General features: G+C 36.6%; 1 protein-coding gene across 1 annotated transcript; it reads right to left on the bottom strand.

The window, feature by feature from the left end:
• Positions 1–424: 424 nt before the first annotated feature.
• LOC103421664 (receptor-like protein kinase HERK 1) lies at positions 425–3758 on the bottom strand. The gene has a single exon (XM_008359711.4). It carries the CDS (start codon positions 3327–3329, stop codon positions 831–833), a length of 2499 nt encoding a protein of 832 aa, XP_008357933.3. The 5' UTR covers positions 3330–3758; the 3' UTR covers positions 425–830.
• Between the last annotated feature and the right edge of the window lie 7377 nt (positions 3759–11135).

The raw sequence follows: 11135 nt of genomic DNA, 5'->3' as shown, positions 1-11135 counted from the left end.
AACAAAAATACCCTAAATTTTTGTCAAATGATTAACCCATGATTTATTACAGTGAGGCTATTTTTGTCATTTTGATTCCTATTTAACAGAGATTTTCACATGAGAACTAAAATGATTGACGGTGAACAAATTCAAAAACTATTTCTAATGATTTCACTTCTCAGAGACTAAAGTGCGAAATTATGTCAATCTCAAAGACAATTTTAGCTAAAATGCCTTCCATACAAGTGTTGTACGCATTGTTGCAAGGTTATGAATGAAATGATGAATCTGCTTTAATTTTTTCTAATTTCCTGCATTTTCCCTTTCCCGTAATTTCCCTTTCCGTTATGTTGATTCTCTTATCCCATCAGAGAACCATCTGAAACTGTTGCTCTTGCACTATTTTCTTCTGTTTAAGAACCAAACAAGGGCAAACAATCCATCATGCACAAATTCACTAAACAAAAAACTAAAACACCCGCAGAAGGAAGAGTAGGAAAATGAAAACTTTACCGGCATACATATGGTAAAAGTCTGAAGCGGGATACGCATAAGCCTTCCTCTCACAATCACCGATCATATGAACCACGCGCGATGGATGGCTGTGCGGAGGAAGGTCTACAGAGCCATCTCCCACCAGAACTTTTGCTTCATACGGTGTGCAATATGAATAAGAAATAAACAAGTTACATAAAACCCTTATGAATCTTAAACACACTCAAACCGCGGACCCTTTCTGTACAAAAGGAGAACTCAGAATGCTTCATCAAGTTTAATCAGCAAACCACCACAAAAGAAGTGCTATCAAAGGAGATGCTAAACTCATAGCATATACTATCTCGGAACAGTTACCTACCCTCGGACTTCACCAGCTGTGAGAACACTTTACTCATAGAAACACCTGAAAGATCATCCACACTCGAGACTTCAAATTGCACAGCAGAGTCATTTGTATCGACGTTACTGTAATTGTTGATTTGTGGGGATAGCTCCCCAATCATATTGGTACTATTTTCTTCAGCGTCACCTGGAATTTCTGTCTCTTGGAGTTGAAGGGCATACTCTAGATTCCACAACACATCTCCCATGGAGGGCCTGTCAACACCATAGTCAGCCAAGCATTTCTCGGCGGTTTCTCCAAATTTCCTCAGAGAATCTGGTCTGATTTTGCCTGCAAGAGTTGAATCTATGATTTGCTCCAACTGCCCCTTCTTCTGCCATTTCATTGCCCATTCAGCCAAGTTCACCATTTCCCTCGGAAGAGACGGATCTATAACAGGTCTTGCACAAAGAACCTCAAACAAAACCACCCCAAATGAATACACATCTGATTTCTCTGTCAGTTGTTGCCTTCTAAAATATTCAGGATCAAGGTATCCAAAACTCCCTTTAACTGCTGTACTGACATGGGTTTGATCGATTTCAGGCCCCGTCTTAGAAAGCCCAAAATCAGCAACCTTGGCCATGAGGTTCTCATCAAGCAAGATGTTTGCGGATTTCACATCACGATGGATAACTGCTTTTGCATAACCAGTGTGAAGGTAGTGAAGTCCTCTAGCAGATCCAATGCATATTTCAAGCCTTTGTTTCCAACTTAAGCTGGGGTGACCTGAGCCATAGAGATGACCCTTCAGGGTTCCGTTCTCCATATATTCATATATCAGAATCATCTCATTCTTGTCATCACAATACCCAATCAATGAGACAAGATGGCGGTGACGGAACTGAGATAGCATCTCAATTTCAGTCCTGAACTCTGCAAGTCCCTGTTGAGACCGTGGATTTCCCCTCTTGACAGCCACTTTAGTTCCATCGTTCAAGGTTCCTTTGTATACCTTCCCAAAACCACCGATTCCAATAACCCAGCTCTCATCAAAGTTATTCGTAGCCTCCTGTACTACCCCAAAAGGAAAACGATAACTATAGTTAGAAGCAGCACTAGCAGTTGTCCCATATGAGTATTTACTTCCCATGGTGTGAGAATTGGTTCCATTCATGGAAAAGGGACTCCAAGTCTTTGAATGGCCTTGGTCTGCCAGTCTCTTCCTTCTTCTGCACAGAACAAAGAGAACCCCAGCCAACGCCACTGCAATAAATGACCCAACGCTGGCACCCACAATTACTCCAACGTTACTTTTCGAACTTGAATTCGAAGGAGAAACTGAGTTTGTTCCACTGAGGCTGCCTGCTGAGTTGTTCATTTTCATAATCTCGAGCCCATTTAGAATGGCATTGGGATAAGCATTGTTTACAGCAGAAGGGCCAATACTAATACGCAGCTTATTTCTGACAATGGACGCTGTAACAATGTCCAGATAATATGGCACAGCCAACTTATTGATTGTCAAAGTACTCAGATCAAGATCTGGAGCAACATTGGAAGAGTCAACATAAACATTGAAGTACAGCTGATTGAGAGATTTACTTACTACATCGCAAAAGTGAAATCGAACAAGGTATTGGAATCCTGGATCCACCGTGAACTCCCAGGTAACATTGAAATTGCTGTTTGGATTATCTGCCGAGTTCATCTCAGTAAGGGTTCCATAGACAGTTTGTGGAGCAATGTCCTCAGTTGCCAAACCAACATCATACTTAACAGCAGCAATGTTCGAAAAATCTTTTGCAAGGTTCTCATTTACTAGAAAACTTTGGTCAGGAACCCAAGTTCGCCACAGGGTATCATTCTCAAAAGACACTATTGGTCCACCCATATTCACCCTCCAAGCTGTCTCCAGAGCCTGATTCATCAAACCCTGGAATTTCTCTGACCCAGAGCTGACATCATCAGTGATGAGTTGGTCGGGGACTGAAACAACTTCTATAGCATTTAGGAATGCAAACGAGTTGCTGGAAGGGGTGAAGGTGATAACAAGGCTATCTGAAGTCACGTTCACCGAAAATTCTTTAAGAGTAGTGTTTTGAACACTGAAATCAGTAAGGAGGGCAAAGTTTTGGGCGGAAATGGAGAACTTCGCCTTGCTCAGATCATAACTACCGAAAACAAACGGATAGAAGTAAAGGCGGATCCAATGCCTACCGCTATGGCTTATGGAAAAGGTGTACTTAGAGGATTCGGGGAAGATTCGCGCTGTCTGATACAGCGGCGAATCATCAAAGGAAGTGATTGATTTCAAAGAAACATTGGCAACAACGTCTTTTGGGGATGAAAGATATTTGGAAGCCAAGTTATCAGCTAGAAAAACACGGTTACCCACTGTAGTATTGGCAAGTGATCCACAGTCTATAAGGTAATTGTCAGCAGGAACAAATCCACTACACAACAATCCCAAACACAATAGGGATAAAACCCAAATGAACAGATCAAATTTAAAACAACCCATCATCCAAAAGTTGGGAAATTTATTGAGGAACCCAAGAAATTAGGGTTTCTTGAGCTCAATTGGGACCAAAAAAATAATCTGGGTTTTACACAGGAACTCTATTGATCAATCAGAAACAGAAATTTAATGAAAACCCAGAAACAGAATTGATTGGAGAAGTGAAAAGATGTCACCTTTGAGATCAACGGAGCTCCAAAACAAATCTGATGCACTCTTTGTGGTTTCAGTAGCAGTTTTTTTCTCACTTTCTCTCTCTAAAGTTATGGAAAATTGCAAATAAGAGGAAGAGCAGTTAAGATTGTATGCAAATCTGGCAAAACACAAGCTGGTTTGAAGTAGATGACAAACTAGATGGATACCGACAGGTTCAAAGATTCTTTTAGGCATTAAACTATCCACGAAACTGCACCAAACAAAATGGGAAACGGAGTCGGATGTGCAAAGAGATGAGTTTAAAACTAATAAATAAAGGGGTGTGCTATCATCTATTCACCCTATTTTACTTCTCACATACCTTTAATAATTTTTATCTATTGATCTTCTTCAATTCATCCGATTCGACGGTCAAAAATTAAAAAGATATGTGAGAAATAAAATGCGGTGTGTGAATATCACACCCCTAAATAAATAAGTAATTAATTAATTAATTAAAAACCGGCCAATTTCAAAAGGACTAAGGTCATCACCAACCGAACGAGGGACAGATGACTTGTTTTAACCATCTGGCCCTCCAAGATATTAATATTATAATGAACAGTACAAGACCATATTTGCCTCTATTTCAAACCGAGGGCCAAAGGATCATAGGGCTCGTTTTAGCCCGGTCACAAAAAATGGTCTCCAACCGAGAGCCAAAGGACTATAGTATGAAATGTGAAGATTTGAAATAAAATAAAGTAAGATACTATGGAATAATGAAAAATATGTAAGAAATAGTGTCAGAAAAAATTAGAAATTAAAATAAAAATAAAGGTTGCTAGGCATAAAAACAAAAAGTAGGCTGGGACCATAAAAAAAAAACTAAGCCCTAAACCCTAAAGTGGGTTGGGCAATGAAAAAGAACGAAAAAAAAGGGTTGGGCTAATGGAAAAGAAAAAAAAAATTGAAATTGGGCTAGCTAGCGGGCTGGTCCTTTGGCCCTTTCAAATTCCGTAGGACCCACCAGCCATCTGGCCTAGCCCTCAGTTGGAGACGATTTTCGAACTATTTTCGACCGTCTAAACCCTTTGGTTGGAGATGGTCTAACCTTGGTTTGGTAGAAACTAAAGTGAAGAATGAGAATCTATCTGCTTGGTGTAGAAGGTAAATTACAAACAAAAGGGTTTGGTGCAGATGTAATTCTACAGAAAAATATCTGGCCGAAATGAAAATAAATAATGAAGGCTTTTTTTTATATTATTTTTTTGTTACATTGTTTTTTTTCTATTAATTTATAGGAAGTTTTGAAAATAAATAATGAAGAGGGTTTATTCATGGCAAGAGGTTTTTGCCCATTGTCTTTTTACTCAATTAATCATATCAATTTTCAAAATTATTAATTTATTTTTTAAAGAGAAAATGCTAGCTTTATTGATGAAGAAGACCTCAACTAGAGTACCAATCTTGGTAGAATACATCCCATATAACATTCGAGGTTCCTCAAACTAACCTATAAAATCACCGTTATATAATTTTGACTTAGCGAGGTTATTAGTCACTCCATTACATTTGCACGAAATATACAAAATACTACATTCTTGTAACTCAGAAACCAGCTCCTTAATAATGTAGGTAGCCACAGCCTCCGAAGAGTCGGATTCCACTTGTAACATATTTGCATGCAGCCCTTGTTGCCAGTTGCAACCCTATTCGAATTGCAAGTAGCTCCACATGTGCTAAGAAGAAAAATCTTAACATAATTTGGTAAATAATAAAATTATTAATCTGATATTTTACTAATTTTGTTATTTTTTCCATCCAAAATCTTTTAACTCAATAAATCTGTAAGCAATTGTCAATTTTTCCTATGAGTTTTTATTTTTACCAATTATCAAGGGGACACAAATAAAAGATATTTATGGGTCACCAAATATGGTGTACAAGTGTTGAACCTTTTGTAAAATATTCATACCACCAAAGAAGAGAAAATGGAAACTGGTCACCTATTTTGTAATAAGTAGAAAATTATAGAAAATTATGATAATTGTCACTTAACTTTAACCGAATTGGACTAATAGTCTCTCAACTAAAATTTCATGATCATTGATTTCTTAACTCATCAAAATGTGCAGCTATGGTTATTTTCGTCAGCTTCATCATAATTTCATCAAAATGAGTCATGTTGGAAAGACCATTGATATAATTGGATTAAAGTTGATGGACAATTTCTCCAATTGGGTTAAGGTTACCTTTGCTACAATTTTTCTCGTTTGGTTTTCCATTGACAATACATTTGATCACTCTAGCATTTTGCAACTAAAAGGTCATGGCAGTTGATATCTAAGATTTTTTTATTTTGTTATTTTTACTTTAATGTTATATACCTAGCATCCTTGATTGACGGCAACCAAAATTTTAAGAACAAGCTCAAAGTCAATGGTACGTTTCTAAAGCATCCATTGTCCCCGTATCCAAGCAAAACCTTGTTTTCACTTTCCCCGCCTCCATTTTTGGTTTTGAAGTCATATCTTACTTTGTCGGCGTTGGAACTGTATTCCTGCTGGTCTGTGGATATTACTGTGAGGTTTGACCTTTCGGTTGGTATGTTAATTGGTGATAAATTACAGTTTTGCTTTGGTATTTTGATGTTGTATGTTTGTGGTTTAACTTTGTTTCTTATTTGAGGCTTTTGAAGGTCTGTATATATTACGATTTAACGTGAACAATGGTTGCATTGTGGTGCAAAATTGGTTTCCTGGGAACCACGACAGGTCATCCTTCACCTAGACTTCTAGGGTTTTCTTTACTAGCCACTTTTGATTGGTATGTTAATTGGTGATAAATTACAGTTTTGCTTTGGTATTTTGATGTTGTATGTTTGTGGTTTAACTTTGTTTCTTATTTGGGGCTTTTGAAGGTCTTTATATGTTACGATTTAAGGCGAACAATGGTTGCATTGTGGTGCAAAATTGGTTTCCTGGGAACCGCGACAGGTCATCATTCACCTAAACTTCTAGGGTTTTCTTTACTAGCCACTTTTGGTTGGGCCTCCATGGAAGATTTTTCATTTTGAGTTGAAACCCTTTTATGTTTTTCTTTTATGTACTATTTCGTAAATGATGCAGTGAGGAACCGTTACTCATGTTTTGTTGGCATAAGTGGCGTTTCTTTCTATACATATTGTGGAACCATAATTTTTTGAGCCCATAACACGTGACGCCTCGGGTGACAAAATTCAATAAGTAAAATTTAAAGTTTGTAATGCTTTATGTATATTTTGTAGTACTATTTTACATTGGGTTTGATCCCATCATGCAAATTTTGACTCCGTCACTGGCTATAGTTTTATATTTCCTTTCAATTCATCAATATTATTTGTCAGTTCTTAAAATTAACTAGTTATTAATTTAGCAGCACTTATTTTTCAATATACCGAAAGAAGTTGAAGCTGAATATGCAGATAATCTAAATAAATGGAGATTATTACAAGAAAGAAGTGGAAGAAAGTCCTTGTTGGGCAATTGGCAAGTAGGCCTATAATTTGAATGTTAATAGTAATTGTAAGATGATGGGTGCCACTGCCAAGGTTAGGTAGCAAGCTACAGCAGTGGACTGTGCTGTGGAGGTGCTTCTTTTGGTTGGCAAATGGAAAACCCCACACATAGAACAAAACAAAACTCGAAAGCTACATCACTAACGTGGTGGGGGAGTCTCAATTAGTCAAGGGACGCGGCAATGCACCATAGGACGACACAAATTAAAACCAATTAAAAGGATATTGAATAAGACATGAGAATCTACATCTATGTATGTGCCAATGGCCAGCAGATGATGTGAGTTCAAAGTTTCTTTCCCGGAACTTGTATGGTGGTTATTTAACCTATTTGTCGTCAAGATAAATGCTAAGCAGATTCTTTGAAGTGTGACTTTTATATTTTCTATCATCTCATATTTTTTCCACAATATTTTATAATGTTAGCAGAGAATAATGTTAAGGAGACTATTTCAAAGTGGGACTCTTTATACTCTTTGTCACCTCATATTTTGTGTATAATGTTTTATAATGTTAGTAGAGAATTATGCCAAAAATAGAGATAACGGGGAGTCCATAAAAAGTCTTAACTCCTTAGCATTTCCCTGGACCTTTGTGATCAATGGCTTTGTTCTTGAGCATAGAGAGGCCGAGGCAGCAATACTTTTCAACAAAACGATGGAGAGTGGCACTAGCAGCCATAATTGGTTATTAAAGGGCCCTTGCATGAAAGGTAAAAACATTGTAGCTATTTAACTACTTTGGAAAATGGAAGAAGCAACTTGCAAGCCTAATCTAGTCATTCACAGCGCGAATATCAACAGTCTTCTAAAAAAAAGTAGGATTCTCTTTCCTTTTAATCTCTCTCCTTTTATCTTTTTCTATTTAAACGGTTACGATTACGTAACGTTTACATCTTGTTTTGAAATTTTTATATAGAGAATAGTACAAAAAAAAAGAGTGTGAGAGGATGAGATGGTAATAGGAGGGAAGAGAATCCTACACCCTTATAAAGATGCTCTAGTTGTGGATGCATTAATGAACATTTTCCCTGAAATGGCGCGTAAACGTATTGACCCAAACGTCATTACCAATACTTTTTTGATTGATGGAGCATGCAAATTAGGGGAGTGGAAAGAAGCTAAGAGATTGTTTAATGAAATGGTGAGCAAATGTATCTTCCAAATCTGCACACCTTTAGATCATCTTCAACCCTGACCTATAACCTATCTTTCCCCTTCTATTCCCCCCCCCCCTCCCCTAAAAAAATCCAACCCAACCCAAGTTTAAAATTAGACCTAAAACCTAAAACAAAGTCAAAAATAGCCCAAGAAATGGTGTGGGCACCACTAGCAGGACCCCACCCACGTGATGTCCCCCAGAATTTATTGAATCTAACAACTAAGATCAAATATAATTAAATCTAACGGTAACAAAAAATATCTAACGACCCAAATTTAAATTCAACGGCTAAAATAATTAAAAAATTATTGAACTCAAAATTCACCCAAATTTAGTGATTTTTCAATATTTATTGGAATCTAAATATTTTTAGGTTAAAATGTTCATAAAATTAAATAAGAATAGTGTACATAATTTAAAAAAAATAGCCTAAATTTATTCTTTAATAATCTCGGGCTAAAAAAGTTAGGTCATAAGGGTTGGAGTAAAAAAGTTGTTTCTGGATTAGAGGAGTGACGAAAAAGGTAAAACAAAAAAAGGAGAGAGAAGAAAAAATAGAGATTTAGAATGAGAGGGGAGGATGGGGAAAAAAGAAATGAGAGAGTTTAAGTTTAAAAACTCTAAAAACTCACTTTTTATGTTTTTAGAGAATAGACTATATTTTTAAGTTAGTCTTGAGTTCAGTTTTTGAAAATAATCCTACCAAACAAGTTTTTAAGGCCTAAAACTTGAAAATTGTTTTTGAGTTTAAAAAGTTGGATTTAAGTAGAGTACCAAACATGCCTTAAATTTTATGGGCTAAAAATTTTAGGTTTTAGGCCAAGGGTTGGAGATGGTCTTAATGTCTTGATAGACACTCGTTTTAAGGAGCGCTTGGCCGGGAAGCAAAAAGCATGGTCAACATGATGACTCAAAGAGATATTCAGCTTAAGACGGTTATGTACAGTTCAGTTATGGATGGTTATTGTTTGCAAGGAGAAATGGGTGAGGCGAAAAAGGTTTTGGAACTAATGCTCAGCTAAGGGCTATGCAGTTGATGCTCATTGTTACAACACATTCATAAATTGCCGTTGTAAGCATAGAAGGAAAGATGAGGCCGAGATGCTTTTCTTGGAAATGTCTAGGAAATGACTGGTTCAGATAGTGTTCCTTATCACTCTCATTGACGGTTTATGCAAGATGGGGAGACTACAAGATACGAAGAACTTGTTCTCCCATATTTAAGCTTGTGGCCAACTTCCGATTGTTGAAACTTACAATGTTTTACTGGATGGCCCTTGTAAAAACTAAGAACTATGACGTTATTTGGAACGTTTAATTAAGGATTAATTAGATTGTTTTAAACTTACATATTATTTCAAACAGTTGTGTCTGTTTGAATTTAAATCAGACTACCTATTTATTTCTAACGTGCATATGCATTTTAATACGTCAATTTTGCAATATTAATCCGTACATACTTCCTGAGAAAGAAAAACACAATAGTTTGCCATAATCAGAGTTTCGGTGCTGAAACTTTGATTATAGATAGTTGAATTCGGGTGGAGTTGACGCCTTAAAACTACAAACACTGAGTATTGGCAAAATTCTGTTTTAAGAACATTGAAAATCTACAAGCCTCTATTGCAAACTCCGTTAGTTCATTGCGTTTCATAATTTTATTTTTTGTGATTATATACGTATTTATTTCGTAGTATATAATTTTGTTGCATTAGATTTTATTTTCATTAAATTACTTGATACTGATTCCGCCAACAGAAATGAGTGATGAGCTGCTCTTCTTTCAAGCTTCCCAAACTTCTCAAATTGTAAAGGATGAGAGGACAACCAGGATGTTTGTGGCAAAATATGTCATTTCCTTTTCGTTGACATATTAGTAGTTTTGACCTAAATGCCGGTGGCAAACGATTAAATAATAGGTAGACCACATTTTATCACTTCTAATATACAAATAGGTTCGACTAGTAAAAAGTCTTGCCTCTATACAAAGTGTAGTACTATGCAATCTTCTTAACATTTTGCATAGAGGTGAGATAATAAATTAATGATTTTTACTAATCGATCCTAAATATAAGTTACGTGCCTTGCACATCTTATCACATTTACCTCCCCACTTTCAATATAAGTCATGTGCTTTGCACATTCTACCACATTTTATTTAGTATGAAGGGGAAGCATACGACATTAAGACCCACTTTTTTGGTGATGCATAGACAAAGCCACGTTGGCAATACATTGAAATAATAAGTTTTGAAAAAAAGGTTTAAGATAAAAATTGATTCTAAAAACTTCCCTCAAAAAGTCAAAATAGCTTGGAAAGACGTCATGTTCATGTTCATGGTGCTAGAAATATCAAATTTGTAAATTAAATGATGTGTCATTATAAAAAATAAACGCATTAAATCAACATTTAATTAATAATTTAATCATCAAACTTCGCATCATTAGTTTATAAAATTGTTTATTAACACCCCACATCTAGAATGTGCCTCTAAAATTTTAGCTTTGTCCTCCATTTTTTTGAAACCGCCCATCCCCATAAAAAAATGACGGCAAAAAGCTAGCTTGACATCCATGGACCATCCATATAAAAGGTATCCGTCATCGATATCAACACAACTAAAAATCCCACACGTCGCGAAAGTTGACAGCCAAAACCGACTCTCTAACAGACCGAAAATTGCCCAACACTCTTGATTCACACACCCCATCTCCCAATTCCCTATTACCTACCAGCAAGTGGCTAGTGATTGGATGCACACACACACACACGCATACATACACACGCGCGCGCGCGCGCACACACATATATATATGGAGAGAGAGCATGGCGAGTGGCTGAGATTTTTTGCCCAGACACTGTGGTGGTTGGCAGCCGGCAGAAGGGGGTGGATATGGTTTATTTTGAACTTCAGAACTTAATTCATCAAGGTAAAAACGGAAACTTAACTAAAAAA

Source organism: Malus domestica, chromosome 03 (genome assembly GCF_042453785.1).
Source record: "Malus domestica chromosome 03, GDT2T_hap1".
NCBI classification, from domain to species: domain Eukaryota; kingdom Viridiplantae; phylum Streptophyta; class Magnoliopsida; order Rosales; family Rosaceae; genus Malus; species Malus domestica.
This window is presented reverse-complemented; position numbering and strand designations above follow the sequence as displayed.

What these genes read in the sequence shown, in the direction of transcription:
- LOC103421664 (XM_008359711.4), bottom strand. Translation starts at nt 3,329, where the DNA reads ATGATGGGTTGTTTTAAATTTGATCTGTTCATTTGGGTTTTATCCCTA.